Source organism: Dromiciops gliroides, chromosome 6, assembly GCF_019393635.1.
Source record: "Dromiciops gliroides isolate mDroGli1 chromosome 6, mDroGli1.pri, whole genome shotgun sequence".
Taxonomy (NCBI): Eukaryota; Metazoa; Chordata; class Mammalia; order Microbiotheria; family Microbiotheriidae; genus Dromiciops; species Dromiciops gliroides.
The window spans coordinates 160285618-160309855 of NC_057866.1; the positions used below are offsets into that span (position 1 = coordinate 160285618).

The 24238-nt window shown below is 40.5% G+C and overlaps 1 protein-coding gene across 2 annotated transcripts in view; it reads right to left on the reverse strand.

The window, feature by feature from the left end:
- SLC10A7 (solute carrier family 10 member 7) overlaps positions 1 to 24238 on the reverse strand; it is a 279118-nt gene that overhangs the window by 41209 nt on the left and 213671 nt on the right. For both annotated transcript variants that reach the window (XM_043971561.1, XM_043971560.1), the window contains 3 exons: positions 15605 to 15688; positions 5024 to 5189; positions 2938 to 2989 (listed from right to left, as the gene is read on the reverse strand). In XM_043971561.1, coding sequence (XP_043827496.1) covers positions 2938 to 2989; positions 5024 to 5189; positions 15605 to 15688 — 302 coding nt within the window. The remainder of the gene's footprint in view (positions 1 to 2937; positions 2990 to 5023; positions 5190 to 15604; positions 15689 to 24238) is intronic.

Genomic DNA, 24238 nt, shown 5'->3' on the forward strand with positions numbered 1-24238 from the left:
CTCAAGGCTGGTGGTGAGTTCAGGGGCCATGTGGAAGCATCAAGTCTCTCTAGGAAGAAGTCCAATGTGGGCCTAGTGACTTGGGTTCTGTTTTTGACTCTGCCATAAATTAACAATGTGACCTTAAAACAACACTGTGAGGGGCAGCTAGGTGGTCTGGATTCAGGAGGACCTGAGTTCAAATCTGGCCTCAGACACTTGACACTTACTAGCTGTGTGACCCTGGGCAAGTCACTTAACCTTCCTTGCCCAGCCAAAACAAAAAACAAACAAACAAAAACCCAAAAAATAAAAAACAAAAAACAACACTGTGACTTAGTTTCATCATCTCTAGAGCTAGAGGAGAACTCAGAGGTCATCTACACAAGCTCCTCAATTAATTATGTTTTTGGGGGGTGTTGTTTTTTGGATGCAATTGGGGTTGTGACTTGCCCAGGGTCACACAGCTAATAAATATTTGAACTTAGGAAGACAGGGTGCTGGGCTTAGAGCCAGGAAGACCTGGGTCCAAATCTTTCATTGTTTCCTCTATAAGCCTGGGAGAGGAATCTATCTATCCAGTCATGGACAGGCTGTGATCTGCATAGGCGGAGGGGTTTCATACACCAGGAATTTCCTGATCTTATGCAATTCCACAACTTTGATGTATTCTGTGGTAAGAATGGGCTGGTCTAAATGGTTTAGTGATTTAATTATGTAAATGGCAATTGTTGTGGTTACTTGCAGTTCAGTTCCTAAATAAGTGCTCAAAGAGCAAATATGCCACTGTGGGCCACGACCTGAAATTATTTAATGTCCTTGAATCAATCAAAAGTTGGAGAAGTGCTTAGTTTGGCATTCAAGGCCCCCCAATCTCGTCTTTCTAGTCTTAGCTCAGAAAACTTCCCTTTATTTTCAGAGAATGATTTCTCTAAGTTTTAGGAGTTTTAAAGGATTGCAAGTTCAAAACGATTCAACAGTCTGTTATGGCCATCAAAATACCCCATGAGAACGGAGGCCGGGTTACAGGAAGCATGGAGCCCAGGAGGAGGGAGGTGCTTCTCCCCTTCTCCTCTGCCCTGGTTAGATCACCTCTGGAGTCCTGCATTCAGTTCTGGGGCCACTTCTGAGGAGGGGCACATCGAGAAGAAGCCAGCCAAGGCGATGAAGGAAGGGCCTCATGGTCATGGCTGAGGGAACCCGGGGATGCTCAGCCTAGAGACGAGAACACTTGGCAGGGCTGCCAGATGGAAAGGGGACTTGCCTTGCTCTTCTTGGCCCCAGGGGGCAGAAGAACCAAGTTTGAGTCCTGTTGGTCACCACTTGAGATGAGGTCACCAAGTCACCATGTGCTAGACTGGGGGTTACAAAGATGAAAACTGACTGGGCCCCTGCCCTCAGGTGGCCTGCAGTGCAGGGATAGGCGCAGTACAATGCTGAGTGTATGACACGGCCACCGGAGAGGTGCAGGGGTGCAAGGGTGCTAGGAAAAGCCAATGGATTTCTTTGTACTCCCTGTGGTATCTGGCACAAGCCTTGAACACTCCAGGCCATCAATCAATGTTTGTTGAATGACTACCTTGTATTATTCCACAGATGTGTTCCTAGAAGTTCTGTGTTAAATGAACCTTATTTTAAATCTATTAGAAAAGCTTGCTCTTTGAAGACACTTTGCCGTTTACATGGGTGCTCTTCTTCCCCAAATTCACTTGCATTATTTTATGTCTAGTATAAATGTACTTCAGATGTTGTCTCTCCTGCCTCAGTGTAAGCTCCTCCAGGGCAGGCATTGTTTTAGTCAATCAATCAATCAACAAGCATTAATTATTGTCTGGCAATGTTCTAAATCTGGGGATACAAAGAAAAGGGAAGACAGGCTCTGTCCTCAAGGAGCTTATACTCTGAAGGGAGATGCTTAGCCCGAAGGTGAGAAGACTCAGCAGGGACCTGGGGTTGTCTTCAATGTCATGCATGCATCAGGGATTAGCCTTGTTCTTCAAATCAAAACAGGATGACACTGTGGTATTCTGCTCCATCCTTTTTGTCAGATTCATTTTCTGGAATTCACGTTTTCTCTAACAAGGCATAAAAGCACAGAGAACTGTAGTTTGAGGCAGTGCCCTGTGGATGCTAAAATATTTATAAACAGGCACATAGGGGCAGCTAGGTGGCACAGTGGATAGAGCACCAGCCCTGGATTCAGGAGGACCTGAGTTAAAATCCAGCCATAGACACTTGACACTTAGTAGCTGTGTGACCCTGGGCGAGTCACTTAACCCTCATTGCCCCACCAAAAAAAAAATACAAAACCAAACAAACCCCCTCTCCCCACAAAATAAACAGGCACAGAGAAGACACATACGGAGTTGCTGCAAGGTAACCTTCTCTAGAAGCTAGAGGCTGGGAGAGGGAGGCCTGAAGAAGTTGTGATCTGAGCTGTATGGTAAAGGAAATCAGGGAATCTCAGAGGGGGTGGTGAAGAGGCAAAGGATTCTCACTTTGCTTTTGTTCCCTAGCACAGTGCTTGGTGTGTAGGAGGCACTTAATAAATGCTTATTAATTGATTAATTTGCAAAGGAAAGAATTCCTTTGTAAATTAAAAAAACCATGCATTAATTTATGTTTTATAAATGCTTATTTGTTTACCCATTTCCTTGCATTTGAAAATCCCCCAATGAATCACTGGCTTGAACCTCACATCCTTTGGGTTCATGACCCCCAGTGATGTTCCCGTGGGTCCTATTCCTCACAGCACCAAGGAAGAGAGAAAACCTGGGGTTAGAGGCTGAGTAGGGCCTACCAAGCTGCCAGGAGAAAGCAGGGCTGGCAGGTGGGGGCAGAGGAGGAGTGAAGCAGGTCTCTGCCACGTCTCTAGAAATGGCAAGGGGGCCCTCCGCAGAAATCCTGAGCCCCACCTTTCTGAAAAAAGGGACAAACACCAGAAACCAAGTCACGTACCTTGTGGAAAAGAAGAATGTTAAAAACATAAAGCTCAGCTGAACAGAAAATACTGAAAGAGAAAAGAAAAACATGAAATTAGCATTATAAGGATTAAAGATGTATTAGTGCTACCAGCTTATCCGTGCCTTTAGTTTAGGAGCTGGAGAGGCAGCTGTGGTGCAGTGGAGGGGTCACACGTAAGCCATTTAACTCTGGGGAGGCCAGTTTCCTAATGTGTCAAATGAGATGGTCGGATGACAACCTCAGAGATGGCTTCCTGATCTAAATCTATGATTATTCAACTGTCTTTTGTGTGTTGTCATTCGTGGCTTAAAAAAATGTCATCATCTGCCAGTGGCCAACCTGCTGTCGATGAAGGTCCTGGCCATTGGCTGGACTGGACCACAGAAAGCAGATACACATTCAGAGCATCACAAACTTGAGATCTGGAAGGAGCTTCAGCCAACATCTAGTCCAACCCAAACTGGACAGGAGTTGCCACTGTCAGCACACCTGACAAGTGGCCGTCCGGTCTCTACTTCGAGATCTCCAAGGAAGAGGAATCCACCACCTCTCAAGGCAGAGAGGTGGCTCAATGAATAGAGTGCCAGGGCTGAAGTCAGGAAGATCTGAGTTCGAATCTGGTCTTAGATGCTTACTGGGTGTGTGACCACGGGAAAGTCACTTAGCCTGTTTGCCTCAGTTTCCTCATATGTAAAATCCTAATGAAGATTAAATGAGATAACAATTGTACTCAGCACAATGTCTGGTACATGGTAGGAACTACATTAATATTAGCTATTATTATTCGCTATTGAGGCAGCCCATTTCTTTTAGGCAAAGCTCTATCTGTCAGCAAGTTTTTCCTGACATCAAAGCCTAAAACTGCCTCTTTGCCACTTCCACCCATTGATCCTACTTTTGTCTGGACAGACCAGGTCTCATCCTTCTCTTCTGTGACAGCCCTTCAAACACTTGGATAGCCATCACGTCCCTCCCAAGTATTTTCTTTTCTAGGATAAACTTCCCCAGTTCCTTCTGCCAGTCCTCACATATCACCACCTTAAGGCAATCACCATCCTGGCTGCCCTTCTCTGGACCCCCTCCAGCTTATCAATGTCCTTTTTTTTTTTTTTTTTTGGCGGGCCAATGAGGGTTGAGTGACTTGCCCAGGGTCACACAGCTAGTAAGTGTCAAGTGTCTGAGGCCAGATTTGAACTCAGGTCCTCCTGAATCCAGGGCCAGTGCTTTATCCACCGTGCCACCTAGCTGCCCCCCATCAATGTCCTTCTTAAACACAAGTCACCACCATGGGACACAGCATTATTCCAGCAGAAATCCAAGGAGGCCTCACAGAATTTGACTGTCAACTCATGCGGAAGCCACGCCTCTCTTAACCAGCCCAAGATGGCGAGGCTGGTTTGCACCTGACACCTTAGCACTTTCTAGGTTCTGCCCAGCTTGCACTCTACTGACACAGCCTTGGAAAACTCAGGGTAACCTCCATGGCCAGAAGGAGAAGACTCTGGGTGGAAGTTGGGCAGAGGCAATAAAATAGGCACAGCTCACAAGGACGTAGAACGCTACAAAAGGTCTCCTGTTCAGGATCCACTGACTTGATTTTTGCCACCCGGGAACAAGCGGAACAAGTCTAATCCCTTTTCCTCATGACAGCCTTCAGACATTTGAAGGCAGCCACCATGTTCTTCAGGATAAACATCCCTCAGAACAACCCAGTGAATTTTGACCCCAACTCCCATTTTACAAGTAAGGAGGCCAAGGCTGGGAGAGGTTGAGTTTTGTCCCAGTCTTAAGTGAACCACAATGATAATACATGGTGGAAAGCTGTCTTTTTTTAACCTGTTAGACGCCATGTAAAAGAGGAATGACGGCTGAGGGCCCCAGAAATGACAAATGACAAGCTTTCATTAGAGAGCAGCTGTTCACTCTGAATTTATGGAGTGGATGTGGGGTGGTCTGGAGAAGTTTTAGCTAATCTATTTCACATCCCAAACAAACTCAGATTAGAAAGACTGCTATTTGCTATCACCCTAAAGACTGAGCTAGCAAGAGCTGGGGATGGGGGAGGGTGCACCAAACTTACTTATGAACAAAATGATGAGAAGGCTGAAGCCGTCCAGGTCAATGTTGGTATTGGAGAAAGTGTCGCAGAAGGTCGTGTAGATGATTGTGAGCAGAACGCAGCTGCTGATCGTCCCAAACGGAGGCTTCTTCCTCTCGAGCCAATCCTTGATGTACCTTCGGACAATCTGAAACAGAAAGCAACAGGTGTGCTTCTTTTTCAGAGGATTTCAGAAGCCAAGCTGGGCATTGCAAAGTGAACTTGACAGCAGAAAGACATAAAGGGAAGAGAATAATTTGGATGATGGCCACAATGGATTTCAAAGCTTCCTTGCCACATAACTCTTCTTCTGGGGAATTTAACATTTGTACTGCAACTTCCACTGGGTGTCCATAATGAGAGTATATTTTCAACTGCATTCAAATCCATCCTTAATCATGCCAAATGTTCTTTGCTAGCTGTCACTGAGATATGCCCATTAAGCCTCCCCAAAGTTTATCTCCTCTGCTGATCCTAATGGATGGATGCAATTATCACTGTCCCCCTTGCCTCAACAGACCATTCCAAGTGCATCTTTGGGAATCTTAAAAATCTGACATCTTTAGGAATTTCATGACGGCAGATAATCTAAAGTGATCCATGAAACATATTAATATTTTAAAAAGCCAGCGATGCACCAGAAGTTTTTAATTAAATTATAACTCATGCTTGAAAAGCAAAAAGTGCATGTGTTGTGGGAGTTTAAATAATTCAAACTCTGAATATCTAGAGTTTTTGTAAATCCAAAGACAAATGCCATTTGCATGCTCTTAGAATACCAGAATTAACACTTGAAAATGAGCGAACCTGCCATGACTTCACCATGAGAGGAGAAGTAGAATCTGAAGTTGTTTAGCAAGAGTCTTGTAAAATGAAAGTTTAATGATAAAAGTCACCTTCATTTTCAGAACTTGCTGTGACACGGAGGATCTGAATAGTAGAGATGAATCTGGCTCTGAGAACCATCTGTTAACTTCTATTTAAAACTTTCATTTAATGGGTAGGGGGAGGGGTGGACTCTTTAAAAGCCGTATCCTTAGTACCACAGTAGAGACTTGTCACTCAATTATCCTGTGTGACCGGAATCTGAAATACCGAAGCAGGTAGCACTACCGTGATCCATTAGCAATAATGAGGTCAGGGAACCTGCACTGACTTCTGCCATGGGGTTCTCCCATCTTCTAAATATGGTATCAAATTCACAGCAGAATACACTTTATAGAAAACTGAGACTCACAGTATAATCCTTTGCCCAGTGGTTATTGCCCAGAGGCATCTTCGAGTCTCTTTGAGAGTTAGCCTTTCCTAAGGGTCAATCAATAAATGGAGCCTTTGAAGGAATCTGACCATCTAGCACAGCAGTCAGGTGGAACTATGAACAGAGTGGTCGACTTGGAGTCAGGAAGATCCAAGTTCAAATCTCATCTCAGACACCTGCTAGTTATATGGCCCTGGGCAAAGTCACCTAACCACTCTCAGGCTTAGTTTCCTCTTCTGTAAAATATATATAATTATAGCACCTACCTCATAAGGCAGTTTTGATGATCAAATGAGAGAATATATATAAAGTGCTATATAAATGTTAGCTATTAATATTATTAGGCTAGTCATGGGAGTATTACACTGAATTAACTCATGAACAATGGCTCAAGCAAGTTGGGAAATAGCATAGGTTTTGAAATTTAAGGTGCCTGTCAAGTGGGAAAAGCTAATAAAAAACGGGAACAGCCAATGCTGGAGGGGATGTAGGAAGATAGGCCAACTTGTACCCTGCTGGTACAATTATGAACTAGTCCACCCATTCCCTAAGACAATTTGGAATTATATGAGAAACACCGACCCAGACCACTAATGGTGTGTATGCCCCAAACTGGCCAATGACAGAAGGAAAATTCTCATACAGCCATAGTGGTACTTTTCTCAAATGAGAAACAAAGTGAGTGTCCATCAATTTAGAGAAAGAATGAGCAAATTGTGGCAAACGAGTACAATGAAATGTCAACTGAGTTCTTAAAAAGTGACAAAAATGAAGAATTCAGAGAAATTTGGGAGATTTACGTGAAATGCTATGGCAAAGAGAGCAGAACCAGAAGAATAATATAGACATTTACTACAAGAATTGAAGACAACACTAAAGGACAGCTGAACTCAGATTGATTGCAGTGACTGATCTTTGTCCCACAAGACAGTTAGTTGTTCAAACATATTGGTGGAATAATAGGGGACCACAGGAGTAAACTGTTACAAATGCTCTGAGATGCAATTGTTTTGTTGTTGTCATTGTAACAACAGAAGGTTCATACGGAAAGTATATATCAAAATAAATGAGCAAAAAAAGAGATAACTTAAAATCTAAGATGGAAAACGAAGGTGGTATTTATATGTATGACTATAAAATAGTTATATTTATATAATTACATTATATATTAATGTTACATATGAATATATATTATATAATTATAAATAATATATTTATAAAATATCTCTGGCTCTTTTTAAAAAGAAATCATACTGAAATACTCAGAAAAATAAAATCTTCATATTTTACTTACAGTATTCAAAATATGAAGAATTTTTTAAGACTTTAAATCTAGCTTAACCTCTACTCTTATAGACAAAAAGCATATGATAATTGTGCTTTTTGTCTCCTCCAGCTTCACTGTGAAGCATTATGGAAAACAGAAATAGTTTCATCAAAAAGTGGACTTGCAAATGGCTAGGTTTTTGGTTTTTGGGTGGTGATGGTATAAATATTGATCCTGGGCAGTAGAATCACTGGTGAGGCAAGAGTTGACTCAAAGTCGTGGCAATAACAAAGGTTATTTTTACAGTTTGATACACATTATAAACTTGCATGGGATGGGATCAAATATAAATTTAAAAAATCAACTTCTCTAGGAAATGAAATAGGTTCTTCCATAGATTTAGGGGCTGAAGGATCATTAGAGGTCGTCTAGTTCAACCTCCCCCCAGCCCCCATTTTCACAGATGAACAAACGTGACTTGCCTAAGGTCACACAGCCAGTAAATAGTAATGGATTCTAACCCAGGACCTGCTTAACACATTTTACAGGGTGTTGTCAAATGCTATCCATTTGACATTATAGCAGGTTATGCTGCAGAAGTGAAACATCTGAGTAAAAGAAAACTCCCAATTATAGCCTTCTACAGACTACCTGACCCCAGTCCTAGAAAAAAAGAAACTATAAAAACCCTTTCCTCCACACTCTTCTACCCCTGCTCCCAAAAGATACAAGCAAAGAGGAACAGGGGAAAACGTAGCACTAGACAACCTATAAATAGGCTGCTCTATGATAGCCAGCTGTATTTACAAACATTGCAAATAGCTTTAAACGCCCAATACTCTCTGTCCTCATAACAAACTAGCAATGGCCTGATGAGAAAGTAAATTTCTTACACTATGACACAGGAGACAGAAAAGAGAAAAGGGGTCCTTTTGTCCTCTGAATCTACTGAGCCTAATAAAGTACCTGACCTTTAAATGTATCCTGGCTCCTATATTCTCCCTGCTCCCTGCACAAAATTATAGAAAAATGAAATACAACAAAGGAATATTTCAGATTAGGGCCACACCAAGTGAAACAATCACAACAGGGAAAAAAAAAATTGTTTGCAATCTCTCCCTTTATTCAGGAGTTTCATCTTGGTCCATTTTCTCCACATTGACTAATCAATCAACAAACACTCATTTAATGCCCACTGAGTGCCAGGCACTGAATCTATCATCTTCTATCTGGCCAGGTCTGCAACTAAGTGCAATCTTCCTTCCTTCCTCCCTCCCTCCCTCCCTCCCTCCCTCCCTCCCTCCCTCCCTCCCTCCCTTCTTTCTTTCTTTCTTTCTCTTCTTTCTTTCTTTCTTCTTTCTTCTTTCTTTCTTTCTTTCTTTCTTTCTTTCTTCTTCTTTCTTTCTTTCTTTCTTTCTTTCTTTCTTTCTTTCTTTCTTTCTTTCTTTCTTTCTTGCAGGGCAATGAGGGTTAAGTGACTTGCCCAGGGTTACACAGCTAGTGTCAAGTGTCTGAGGCCAGATTTGAACCCAGGTCCAGGGCTGGTGCTCTATCCACTGCGCCACCTAGGTGCCCCCAATCTTATTTTTTAAAACAAAGATTTGATTCCCAGAAGTGTCTGCTATTTTCAAAGTACTCAAATTATCTGGGTTTTTTGTTTGTTTGTTTGTTTTAACTTTGCAATTAAAAATTATGCATTGCTGAAACTGGGTGTAAGTGTGTGTGTCACAAACTCTCTTGTGAAACTTGTGTCCTGGGTCTTGGTTTCCTCACTGGTAAAATCAGGGGGCTGGAATAGGTGACCTTTCAGGTCTGGCTCTAAATCTATGACCCTATGAAATTCCTGGACTTCCAGGACCTACAAGTCTGACACTTTCAATTCACTTCCCCATTGGAACAGGAACCATGCCAATTTTATCCAACCTGGGAGCTGCCTCGTGCTTTAGTTATTTTTTGTTTGTTTGTTTTTTTATCAAATCTTAACAAAGCAAAGATTTTGCTAGGGCCACTGGATATAAAAGTCTCCGGATTTTCTCTTGAGGAAAAGAAAAATCATATCATGCTGAGAAGGGAAAATAACATTTTGGTGTGGAGGTCAACCTTATCTTTTGTCAGACTTTAAGTTCATTCATTTACCCTCAATGGATTAATACAAATTAAAGCATTATATTATTTTCATTATATTTTATACTTTTCACAGTGAAGATAATTGAGGACAGGGTGGTGGTAGATTCTTTCCCATGTCCTTGAACTTTGATCTTATTTCTTTGGTTTAAGACTTCAGTTTTCTGTTTTAAATTAAGGACTGGGAAGTATGTGGGTCTTACAAATAGGGAAGCTTAGGTTTGTCTCTCTGCATTTCCAAGGAGCTGGGCCCTGCCCCAAATATTTACCATCTTTCAGGTCATTAATTGGTCTAAATAACACATCTCAGTGAAAAATTCTAATACCCTAAACTAATTATGGGAAAGGAAAGGAAGAAGGAGCTATGATCTTATCATTTTAGCAAATTCCCTCCACCAGCTAATTTGCAGGTCCCAATTTGGTAGCTAATTCCCAAGAAATTATATGAAGGACAAAGAAGTTGTGACTTGTGAAGGATGACATGGCTAGTAAATGTAAGAGGTTTGAACCTGGGTCTTTCTGACTCTAATCCCAGAACTCTATTCATTATACAACATTAACTCTAATCCCAGAATCTTTATGAAGAATTAGATCGAATTCTTAAATTTGTCAATTTTTTGGAATTACATCTCTGCCTTTTCTTCTTTAAAATTTACAAATATTTTTCTGAATAAGAGTGGAAATGCATAGTGGCAATTTTGCTACTAATCTTTTCCTTTTAAGGAGGAAATGTTTTGTTGTTTTTTTTTCCCCTGCGGGGCAATGAGGGTTACATGACTTGCCCAGGGTGACACAGCTAGTAAATGTCAAGTGTCTAAGGCCAGATTTGAACTCAGGTCCTCCTGAATCCAGGGTTGGTGCTTTATCCACTGCCCCCGGAAATGTATTTTTCCCCAAGATCTTTATGTTTTTCACTCTGTATCCTGGAAGTGTCAAACACACTACCTGCAACACCCTTGAGAGAGCAAAGCTAGATTAAAATGTAATTGGGAAATATTTAATAAAATAAATAAAAATACAACATAGATAGTGTTAATATGTGATTTTCTAAGTCAGTTGGTGGCCCCCTATCTATTTGAATCTGTCACCACTGCAGTGCTCCACCAAATATACATGTGATTTCTATCCTGTTCACTATGTTTTGTGACTTAAGCAACATCCAGCTGAAAACCTGTCCAGGACCCATTCTCCAGGCAAATGGCAGAGAATCGAAAAACCCCAGTATTTGTCGAACATTAAACATTTTTACTATTCTATTCTTTCTTATAGAAAGGGAAAAGTCTGGTGGTTTTTTTCTTTGTATTCTATAGCAACTTCCTAATAAATGCTTCCTGAATGATGGATACAATCTCTGTGATTTTAATTGGTGGCCTTTGGGGGTGATTTTGTATTTGCTACATTTTAAAATTTCTCTTTGGAAGTTTCCCTAGTGATATTTATTTGAGCCATTTTCTTTCTTTTCTCTTAGGAGTCCCCTAGGAGGAAAGATATTAATTGTCCCATATTGTAGACAGAAAACTGAGGCACAGATGTCATAGCTAGTTTGCCTTAAGAATTTAGTGGAGGGACAGGAATTAGAACCCACATCTCCTGCCTGCTGTCTCAGTTTCTTTTTTCCCCCACTAGACCACCCAGTTTTTCGGTGTATTCCACTGAATAATGTAACCAATATTTCCCTCTAACCAGAAACAATATAAGGTAATGGGATAGTTTCCCATTTACACAACCGATATAATTCTAGAGGTTGCAGGAGGGTGCAAGCATAATACCTCCTAATTTAACTTTAGTTAAGGGAGGTCTAATATGAAAGCAGCAGTACCAACATTAAACTGGAAAACGAATCGCTAATGGAGAGACCAGAGAATGAATGACTAATAATGCACAGATATACTTTTTTATTATTTATTCATAGAAAACAGTGGGTTTCAAAGTCTGTTGCTTTGAAAAATGCCTGAGCTAGTCGAATATGATGAAAGGTGGTGAAAATTCTATTTCATTAACATTTAATCATAAATCACTCTTAAATAAAAAGTATAAAATAAAAATTTGTCACAAGCATTTAGATATGGAGAAAAAAGGTCTGTTGGAAGAGGAAAGGAAGTACTATAGCAGTGTTCATTGTTTCTGTTTTCTGTCAACTCTGAAAATTCAATTTCAGTCAACAAACATTTTTATTAAGAACATGCTATTTGCAAGGTTATTGTGGTAGTTAGTCAGAGGGCATAAAAGCCCAAAAAAGAAACAGTGCCTGCCTTCAAGGGCTTATATTCTCCTGGGGGTGGGGTAGAGTATGTTCACAGAGAAGTAAATACAAAGGTTGTTTGTTTGTTTGTTTTTTGGTTGGATGCATCATGAGCTTTCTGTAGAAGGAGGGAGTCTGAGCTAAAACTCACAAGGAGCTTAAGGACTCTGAGAGGAAAGAAAGAAAATGACTCGGATAAAGAGCACTGGCCAAATTTACAGAGGACAATCAATCAATAAACATTTATTAAGTGCCTACTAATATGCCAGGCACTGGGCTAAATAATGGGGATACAAAAAGAGGCAAAAGATAGACCCTGCCTCAAGGAGCTTACAATGTAATGGGGGAGAAGAAAAAAATGACTCTGAATGCAACAAAAACGAAAATGTCCCCAAAGAACAACAACAATACAAAAAACAATGTGGATGCCCACTGCTTAAGGAATGTCTGAATAAACAGGGGGATATGAACATAATGAATATTTTTTACACTGCAAGAAATGACACATATAAGGAATTCAGAGAAACTTCAAAGATCTGTGTGAACTGAGGTAGAGAGAACCAAGGAGAACCAAGATAACACTATACTTATGGCCATAATAACATAAATTAAAACCACAGTAAAAGACATCAGATGAGGGGCAGCTGGGTGGTGCAGTGGATAAAGTACCAGCCCTGGATTCAGGAGGACCTGAGTTCAAATCCAGCCTCAGACACTTGACACTTACTAGCTGTGTGACCCTGGGCAAGTCGCTTAACCCTCACTGCTTCCCCCCCCCCCCAAAAAAAAGACATCAGATGAATACAATGACTTTGGAAGCAATGATCTCAACTTAACATGACTGATAATGATATTGGGACTAGACAAAGCCTACAGTGTCAGACATGGTCCGTGCATTGGTTTGCTTTACTTCTGTTTTACACAAGATGCTTTGGGTGGGAAGAGTTATTGAGAAGTGACAGTGATGTAAATTAAAGAAAGCATTAAACAATCTCCATAAAAATATACTTTACTATTTATTTACATGGATAGGGGGAAAAAAAGTCTCCTGACAGCTCACTACTGGTAATAATTAACATTCCTATCAATTCAGGAGTCCTATTGTTGATAAAACTATGTAAAAATTTAGACCCTTTGACCGTCTTTATTCTTCCATGCAGTCTGAAGTGTGTGCTTATTTATACCATTGGTATTTGAAATGTTCCCTAGACCTATAAAGAAAAATGTATACCAACTATGAGTTACTATCTATTATTGATTTCTAGTACCAAGAAAATAAACATGGTGCTAAATTGATACTGTCTGTGACATACAGAGGATGAGGCTGTGAATTGTCAGCTGTATTTGTCATACCTCCAGAGGACAACACTAATGCACTCTGCATTTGATCTGAGGCGATCACAGAAGATGCCTTCAAAAACCTCTTCAGAGAAGTGTTGTATGGGTTGGTTTTTAATCAAGCAGCCAAGAACTAACTATGCTATAGTTACGTGTACCTACTAATTATGCAGGTATGGCCCCAGGATTATGCTAGGTCCATAATTCTTCAGCTATCTTTCCCTTGGGGTCACAAGGTATTCTTTTAGAACCTTTTCTTTGTTTTACTTTCAGTCCTTTCTCCATGTTTAAAATCCAAGAGACAAATGCATTACACTTTTCTCCTGCTTTGTATTAGGATAGAAAGCATTCATTTTCATGAACATTTCCCTGGGCATGTACCCTATAGAATGAAATCCTAAGGAGGGATTTGGCAAGATTCTACTCTGGAGTCAATATCTGACTGTTCTCCATGAGGAAAAACAAGAGTTAAAACAAATTAATGTACTGAGGATGAGTCATTATAAGAAATTAAGCAGGGATGATTTTTTTTCTATTACCTTTAGGGAAGGTAGAAAAGGAACTCTAAGTTTCCTAAAGCCTATCAGGAGGAAATCATAAGATTAAAAAATATTATGTTCAGTTGAGTTGTGGTATGGCACAGGAAATCCAGGACTGCCCCTGAAGTTGGGAAGATATGGGTTCGAGTCTTGCCTTTGACACATGATGGCTGTATGATCCTGCAGAAATCATTTCTGAGTTTCTGAGCTTTAGGCAATTCTATGTACCAAACGATAAATGGATCAGGCTCTCCATTGGTGGGAGAAGTCTCCAAATGGAGGAAATCACTTATTCTAGATGTATTCTTGTGTTATTATCAGCATGGCTCAGTGGATGGAGACCAAGAAGAAACCAAGACGACCTGGATCCAGGTTCTATCACTAATACATACTGGCTGTGTGATCCAGGTGTATCATGTATCCACTAAGAGCAGGACAGAGCTTCTTTTTTTTTGGGGGGGGGCAATTGGGGTTAAGTGACTTGCCCAGGGTCACACAGCTAGTAAGTGTTAAGTGTCTGAGGCCAGATTTGAACTCAGGTACTCCTGACTCCAGGGCCGGTACTCTATCCACTGCGCCATCTAGCTGCCCCTAGGACAAAGCTTCTTAAACTGTGGGTCAAGCCCCCATGTGGGGTCGCATAACTGAATGTGGGGGTCGTGAAAAATTTGGCAATAGTAAAAGGTTACGTATACCCATTTTATATCCCTATATGCCTGGGGTCACACAAAAATGCAGCACAAAAAAGGTGAAAAAGGGTCTAGTGGAAAAAGTTTAAGAAGCCCAGCTGTAAGCAATTAAACCCATGAGTTGCAGAGAGGTGCTAATCTACACTGGTGGAGTTCCCTCATTTGGAATGTTCTCATACCAAAGAAATCAGAAGCCCAGTCCCTATCAAGATCCCTAGGTAATCATAAACGTCCCAACTGAGGATAGAAAAATGTATAAAGGTGAAAGTAAAATGACAGATACTACTTGACTCCAACAATATACGCAACATCACTCAGATCGACCTTTGGGCCCAATATCCAGGTCTTCCTGGGAATCTATTTTGTGAATCTTATTTCCTAAACAACATTATAATCTAGTCCGCTTGTTTTCAAGCAAGCTACACAGAGACTAGAATAAACTCCACATTCATTAGTCATACATCAGTCCAAATAACATATAACAGGATTGCTCTACCATCACTCACGCACACTCTTTTTCCCCTTTGTCAGGACCTTTGATTTCAACTTTCTGATCTTGGGCAAGACACTTAATTTGTATTAGCCTCAGTTTTCCCATCCACAAAAGAAGAGTGATTAATTAGATAGCTTCTATGGTCTTGTGACCAGTGTAGGGAGGCCCCCAGCTTGGAAAATCCCTGTCCCTGCCCATATAAATAGGCAACTTGTCTGTAGCTTATAGTCTGAGAGAACAGCCTGGGGGCACCGCAAGTGACTTGCCCAGGGTAACAAATCCAGTGTATGTCAGGGGTAGATTGAACCTTGTCTTCCTGACTTCAGTGAAGGTCCCTTCTCCACTACCATACTGCCTTTCATGTAAGAGTGATACAAATAGATAAAGGGCAAGGATAATGTGATGACTGAAGAGTCAAGGATCTCCAGCTTGGTTTTGAGACTTTCCTCACTCTTGAAATTCCATTTCAAGGATCAAATGTGATATTTGTCCAAAGTGATCACCACAGTGCCTGGGACATAGCAGGCCCTACATATGTAAATGCTTATTCCCTTCCTTTGCCATTTCTTCATTTCTCCTGCCAGAATGCAGTACATAGGAGTGTGGAACTCACCTGTCCGATAATGAGAGGAACAACAACTGTCATGGAAAGCTGGGAAAATATAGAGGAAAAAGGCACTGAAGAAGATGATCCAAGCTGTTTAAAAAAGAGAGAGAGAGAGAGAGATAAGGAATTCAGTAATCAGTTTATAATGAGCCTGTCAGGCCAAAAAAACATTTTTATTTGTGAAATAATGCAGTAAGAATCTAATTCACACCCACAAAGGGACACATATATAATAGCTGCATACAAACACAGAAGAAGTGATGTTACTTTCAATTTTCTAAATTTAATGCAAAGCAGTCCATCTGCCAGCTGTTAAACCAGATGTTTGGGTAACAAAAATTTAGTAACTTGTTTAAACAGTGGATTCTGAAGAATCTCTTCAAGTCTTCACTGAAAACACCACAAACAGCAAAAAAAAAACCAAAAACAAAACTTTGTGTACTGCTTGAAGTTTCTATTTTGCTGTTTCAGTCTGCATTAATCAATCCATCAGTAAACATTTATAAAGCACCTACTATGTGCTGGGCACTGTGCTATGTGCTGGGATTACAAAAAAAGAAGCAAAAGACAATCCTTGACCTCAAGGATCTTACAGATGATATTAAGGGAGAGACGATATTAAAAGGGATGTCATCAAATCTGCCTCACTGATGTAGGCACGATTTCCACCCATGCTGATCGCAACCCCTTACCCTGTGTGACTCCTGTCTTACAAAGGAGGTCATCGGGGGTGCCTGGCCACTTCCAATCTCTATACCCCCCCACAGTCTGTCAATAAACCTTCACGTACCTCTTCTTTGGTATAAAAGGAACTAGTTTCTGGAGTTTGTGATAAGAATTATGCTTGGACTGTCTTTCACTGGGTCGTTGTCATTGACTTTTTCTAGCTCAATATGAAAAAGGTGTCAAAGTCAAATGTCACTGAGTTTTGGTCAGTAGAGATTATTCCTTCAAATGTCTCATTCAAATTTCTCAGATGCATTCTCCTCCCTTTCCTGACTGCCCACCCTTCTCTCTTGAAAACACAACACTTCCCAGCCATACTACTGCCACTGAAAGATTCCAGTAGATTCCTGTAATTACTTCCCTATCCCATATGGTCCTTGTCGCATTTCTCAGACCACCCCCCACCCCCGACGTTGGGAGTCCCTCATCTATGTGAATCCTGGTACAGCATTCAGGCTGCTCCTCTGGTATCCTCTCATTTTATTTCATGACCTTGATTCCCCCCACCACTTGTTATAGAATAATAGATTTACAGCTGGAAGGGTCTTAGAGAATCCAATCCAACTACCTAATTTTACAGATAAAGAAACTGAGGCTAAGAGAAGTTAAGCACCTTGCTTAGGGTCAAAGAGATATAAGAAATAGAGCCAGAATTTGAACTCAGGTCCTTTCATTACAAATACGCCTCTTTTCCTTTCCTGGGTATCTGTGATGCCACTCCATGTATTATTGTTGGCAATTTATTGCAGCTCATTTGTACCCACCAGGTGTTTCTCTATTGCCCTCCTTTGATTAAGTTGACTGCTATTTTGATTTTTTTAAATAGATTTTGGTACTCCATGATTGGCAGTTAGGCAGCATTACTAGAAGAATATTGGTGTTAAAAAATATGGGTTTAAATCGGAGGAAGGAGGGGGGGATGGGTTTACGTGTCCGGAGAAGACTATCATTCCTGAAGGCAATGAACAATTTCCCAGATGTGATCCAATCCGCTTCCTCCTATTCAGTGCTAGGCCAGGCTCCCAGATTTGTTTTGTGCAAATTCATAAAAAAAAAAGATTCAATATTCCTAGAATCCCAGAGATGAAGCGACTTTGGAGATGGCTTCGTGAGACCTTTTCATTTCATATTTGAAGAATCTGAGGTTCAGAGAGGTCAGAGGATTACTGGTTAATATCAACAGAGAACTTTGAGGTCTACACTGTTTTACAAACCTTATCTTGCTTGGATTCTCCTAACCACCCTATGAGATAGGAGCGATTCTTATCCCCACTTGGCAGAATTAGGAAACTGAGCCCCAGAAAGGCTAGGGGATGTCCAGGCTTGCACAGAGAACATAATCCTCTCAAGTAAGCTTGGATTTCAGAAGCCCAGCACTCTTCCCACTGCGTCACAGTCCTTCCACCAGAACCATGACTAGCACTCACATCCTCTGATTTCCAATCCCCATCCTGTTCCTGTCCTCTGTCTTAAGAATTCAATCTTCCCAATTTGCCTTGGGAGTTCTGAGGCGGCTTACTTTTTTTTTTTTTTTTTGAAAGTTGATTTGATTGACACTTTTTGGTTTTTAATATACCCTAGATTTGTCCCCTTTCCCACTCCCAGAAAGTCTTCCCTAGTTAAAAGATAATTTTTAAAAAAGAAGGAAAAAACCTTCAGTAATAATGACTGACACATCAAAAAAAATCTGATATTAATGGCAAAGTTCTACACCTGAACCTCTGCAAAGGTGCAGGAGGAGGTGTCATCTCATCTCTCTCGTCTGGAGCCATGCTTGTTTCAATGTTTTGTGGCTGCTGTTCTTTCTACTCATGTTGCTGCAGTCATTTTGTATGATCATTTTCTAGGCTCTGCTTACCTCACTTGGCATCAGTTCATAGAAATCTTCCCATCCCTCTCTGTATTCATCAAGAAAGCTTATTTTCTCGATGGCCTGGCTATGCCCACTTATAGTTGTCATATAGTTCAATGAAAGAGTAAGATTTTCCCTCTGGCTTGTCTTCAGCATCATTCTTAAGGATCTGTATATGTCAATTTGAGATGAAGGATAAGACAGAGATTAGGGCTGGGGTGGGTCCTTATGACCTTCTCTCCCCTGAGCAGAGAGATTCCCATAAGATTATTCATAGAAGAAGAATCAAGGTTACTGGAAAGTGCTTCGTTGCAATCTGAGGAATTCTGTAAGTGTCCTCAGGGGAAATCTGGGGGGGGGTACCACAGAGAGGGCTCTAGACTTGGATTGAGGAAAAACTGAGTTCTAATCCTGCCTCAGACCCCTCCTGGCTTGGTAATCCCAGAAAAGTAACCTAACCTCTGTCAACCTCAACTCCCTCACATGGGAAATGGGGACAATAATAACACCTATTCAAAATGCTGTTGTGAAGCTCAAATGAGATAGCTTAGCTTAAGCTGTGCAAACCTTAAAGTGCTATATAGATGCTAGAGTTTATTTGTTATTACTCTTGTTATACCAAGTTCATAGGTTACTTCCTCCCGACACTGACCCTACCAAGATCATGACTCCTCTATTAGGGAGCATATTTCCCAAATCAGGAAGCTCTCTCTAATTTTAGGGCATTCAGATGTCATCGAATGTCACCCAAGCAAGTGTCAGAACACTCATCCCTACTTCAAACCTTCCCCAGAGGACACTCATAGGTTCTATGGTCTCATAATCCTAGAGGCAGCACAGTGGGCTCAGAGAGCTGAGCTTGGGACCAGGAGACCTGGGCTGAAGTCTCAAGCTCACTAACTCTGTGACAACGGGGGAGTCGTGTAACTTTGTAGGGTCTTAGTTAACAGGAATACCAACGGTGACAGGCACGGAAAAGACCAGAGTTAACCTGCACAGGGTTGTTGTGAGAAGAATGCTACACATACCTCAAATATTATGAAAATGAATTATGATTGCAAGGACAATTATTATTGTTGTGATTATCATTCATGGAAGAGCTGATAGAGATGAGAAGCAAAATACATATTTCTATGTGGGAAGAAGAGAAAGGGTCTCCTGGGGTTAAATCCCACCTCTGATGATTATTACTTGGGCAACCTGTGGAAAGCTACTCCCGAGACCTCAGTTTTTACGTCCTGTAAAATCAGGGGGCTGACCCTTCCTTATATGTCAAAATCTGGTATCCTATAGGTATGTATGTGCATTACTGCTTGAACTACTTCAGTTGCTGAAAAATGGTAGCTCAATGTCACTGAAAAGTAAAGCCAGTGATCGGGGATGATCTATCATGCATGTTAGCTGTTGACTATTTTCCCTCTTAACTATGTGCTGGATGTGATTTCATCTCAGGTGTCTCAGACAGAGTATATGATTCACTGAGGCTCCCCGTCTCAAGGACATCATGTTTCACTGTTCTCTTGTCAAGATAAGGGTATGTCTGAGATCTCTTGCCTTTGATTTCCTTCACCCTTCCCCAATGCGCCAAAAATAAATAAATAAATAAATAAATAAACAAACAAACAAATAAATAAATAAATAAATAAAAAGGCAAAGCATCACAGATCCTGTAAAATCTTTCCTTTTAAAGACCTAGCCAGGACTTCATACAGAACTCTCCTTACTAGTGGTCTCTCTCTTTCATTAGTATTCTTTTTTTTTTTTTTTTAGTGAGGCAATTGGGGTTAAGTGACTTGCCCAGGGTCACACAGCTAGTAAGTGTTAAGTGTCTGAGGCCAGATTTGAACTCAGGTACTCCTGACTCCAGGGCCGGTGCTCTATCCACTGCACCACCTAGCTGCCCCTCATTAGTATTCTTAATATATTTGTTTCTTAATTTTTTTCTTCCTCATTTATTTTTCCATTACTTTTTGCCTAGACTATTATTGCAACTCCAACAATAAAAACAATCCCAGTAAAAATATTTACAAGTTTGGAGGGACAATTTTGATCTAAAAAGATCTTGCCCTCCACTGCATCCTTCTTCCCTTAAATGCACTCTCTCATGAGCCCTAACCATAGAGAGCTAATGCTATCTTTTTGTAAATGTGCTCTTTTTTTAAAAAAAACCCCACTGTCTTTTGTTTTTAAAAGCTCTTTGGCTCACCTTCAACTTCTCCTAGAAATTTCTTCTCCTTAATTGATTCTTAAATGACTCTGTCTAATTGTTCCCTCCAATAACCAAATAGCCAAAGGAGAATGGAAAGTTTATGGTGGATGTGAGGAGGCTGAAACACATTACAAATGAAGATGTTATTGGAGAAGTGCAGGCTGGTCGTGTGGTAAGAGTGAGGGCTAACCAATTGATGGTTTGTGATCAGCACCACTTAAGAGACTACTCATACACCAATGAGACTGCAGATCCATTGAAATATTAAGGCAACCTTTTCTTCCTTTTTTGGGGGGAGGCAAATGGAGTTAAGTGACTTGCCCAGCTAGTGTCTGAGGCTGGATCTGAACTCAGATCCTCCTGATTCCAGAGCTGGTGCTCTTTCCACTGTGCTACCTAGCTGCCCCAAGGCAATCTTTTCTCAAACTCTTTTTACTGGTATCCACCTACTTATTCCTGATATTTGGGAATTCCCTGTCCAATTTTTCTTTCTTTGTTTAGAACTAAATTGCTGGGTATTATTTTCACTTAAATTTGGAAAGGTCCTTTTCTTCCTTACTCCAAATGCATGAAAAAAACACCAATCCTAGCTTTCTTTGAGGCTCAGCCCTGAAGCTACCTTCTACAACTGTTGTTGTGGTTGTTCAGTCATGTATGACTCTTTGTGATTCATTCTTGTCAAAAATACTGGAGTGGCTTGACCTTTCCTTCTCCATTTCATTTTACAGATGAGGAAACAGGCAAATAAGGTTAAGTGACTTGCCCAGGGACACAGCTAGTGTCTGAGTCTGGATTTGAACTCAGGTATTCCTGACTCCAGGCTTGGCGCTCTACCTACTGCGCCACCTAGCTGCCTGCGTTCTCCAACAGGGGTTCTTTTTTTTGGGGGGGGGGGGGCGGGTAATGAGGGTTAAGTGACTTGCCCAGGGTCACACAGCTAGGAAGTGTCAAGTGTCTGAGGCTGGATTTGAACTCAGGTCCTCCCGAATCCAAGGCCAGTGCTTTATCCACTGCGCCACCTAGCTGCCCCCCATCCAACAGGGGTTCTTAATGGGCAGTGAGCCTAGTAAAGCCTATGAACTCAGTTTAATGTTTTTAGATGCATAAAACACATAGGATTATGATAGAAACCAATTATAGCGAAACAAAGTTATGAAGTTATGAAAAAAATCCCCCAAACCAGGTTCATGGACTGCAAGGTTAGAGTTCCTATTCTAAAGGAAGCCTTAACTGATCCTGCAGCTGTTAGTATTGTCCTTCCTCAGATTATCTTGCACTTGCTCCTCTGTGTATACCATATATCTGTCTTCCTTTTTTCCCCAGGAGAAAGTCAATTCCCTGGGGGTAGAGATTGCCTCATTTTTGTTCCTGACTCCCCAGTGCCTAGAATAGTCCCTTACACAGAGTTCTTGTCACACTGAGAATTGAATCTCAAATTATTTTTTTCTGATCTACTGAAACGATAATTATCAAATTGTTTGGTGCTGTTTTATATTATCCTCTCTTCCTCTATTCCGCAAATCTCCACAAACTGCCAAGGATTTATGTTCTGCCTAAAATTGGACCTGAATTCATTTAGTATCAGCAGCAATGCTGACAACTGGCTGACAATTTAGCCAGTCAAAATTGCAGCTTAAGCCTTTTCCTCTATGACTAATATAGGATTTAAGCAATGAAGAGTGTCAAGTAGAAAAACTGAGCCTGGTAGAAAACAACCAGCACAACAAAATGACCTTTAGATGTCTCTCTATGGGCAAGAATCAAAGGTCTGAACGTTAGTAATTACGCCTCTCACCTAAGGCAAACAGCTATGTTGCCCTGGAAGGGGGACTGGGAATCAGAAGATCTGGCTTTGAATAGCAGCTATGACACAATAGCTATGTGGCCTTGGGCAAACAAGTCACTTTTCTCTTTGGGCCTCAGTTTCTTCATCTGAAAAAAGAGGGGTTGGCCTAGTTAGTTAAAAAAAAAAATTGTCCCTCCTCCTGTGTCCTCCTTCCTCCTCTGATTTAGAAAATAAAAAGAACAAATTTGAAAAATAAAATTCTCAATACATAGCTACAGAACATAGTCTGGCAAAACCAAATTTCAACATTGGCTATGTCTGAAAATGCCTCTTTCTGCATTTTAAGTTTCCCACCTCTCTTTCTGGAAGTGACTTTTATCTTCAAGATTTTAGATTCATGATTTATTGTTGTGTGGATCACAGTTCTTAAATTCTTTCAAAGTTGTGTTTCTATAATATTTTAATCATTGTATAAGTAGCTCTAGTTTGCTTTGTAACAGTTCATAAAAATATTCGCAGTTTCCTCTGAAAGTGTCTGTTTCATAATTTCTTATGGCCCAATAACATTCCATTACATTCATATACCATATACAGCCACTTCCAAATAAGATCACATGCCTTCTGTTTCCAACTGGCTATTACAAAAAGAGTTGCTATAAATATTTTTGCATATATAGAACTCTTTTCTCTATCCCTAATTTCTTTGGTATTGCTGGGACAAAGATTATGCACAATGTAGTAAGCTTTTGGGCACAGTCCTAGCTCTACCAACAATGCATGAGTGTGCCTGTTTTCTCACAACCTTTCCTATTTTGTTATTTTTCTCCTTTCTCATCTCTGCTAGTCTGATAAGTATGAAGTGGTACCTTGAAGTTGCTTTAATTTTATTTCTTTAATTACTAGTGATCTAAAGCATCTTCTAATATGGTTGTTGATAACTTGATTTCTTCCTTTGAAAATTGCCTGTTCAGACCCATATTTATCTTGGACAAGATGGTCAAGATATCTGTTACTTCTTTTTTTTTTTTTTTTTAGTGAGGCAATTGGGGTTAAGTGACTAGCCCAGGGTCACACAGCTAGTAAGTGTTAAGTGTCTGAGGCTGGATTTGAACTCAGGTACTCCTGACTCCAGGACCAGTGCTCCATCCACTGTGCCACCTAGCTGCCCCCATCTGTTACTTCTAAACCCTATGTTCTTCAAATGTCATCTTAAAGAAATATAAAATATACATTCTACAGAAAAACCAAAGCACCACGACAATTAAAAAAACCCCTTATTTTGAAGAAGGGGCTTCCCCAAGGTCAAAAGGAAGAATTTATTAAGAAGCATATATCAAGTACTAGTTTACTATGTGTCAGCCAATCAATAAGCACTTATGAAGCCCCTAGCAGAACAGTACCAGTCACTGAGCTAAGTGCTGAGCATACAAAAAGAGGTGAGAATTGGTTTCTGCCCTCAAGGTACTCAATCTAATGGGGACTGTATCGAGTATTGGGGCAGCTATAAAGAAATAGCGAAGACAGCTCTAGCTTTCACATTTTACCCAGTGCTCTATCCAGAAAATTATGGTGAGAGCACTAGAGTTCAGAAGCCCTGGGTTCCAATTAAACTGCTAACACTTGCCAGCTGTGTGACATTGGGTAAGTCCTTTAACCACTTGAGCTTCAGTTTCCTTATCAGTAAAATGGGGGTAATAACCTAGCTCAGTTGTTGTTGTTATTAATGAGATGCTCAGTTTTAGGACTGAAGCAATATATTAGCTCAGTGTGACAACTCACAGGCCAAGAACAGCGATCCAAAATCTATTGTTGGAATCTGTGTTATTAATCAGATCTATTTGTTTCTCAATTTTGGCCTCAGGAAATGTCTATGAGGAATCAATTATGAAGTGACTATGGAGCAATTTTATAAACAGGAAGATATTCTCTATGCTGAAAGTTTAAAAAAAGAAAAACAAATTTTAAACATGTATTAAAAACAAGAATGTCAAGAAAATCAGTTAGTTTCCTTATTTTGTTAAATCATTACTAATTGTCACCAAAATAATTCCTATGTATTTCCCTAGA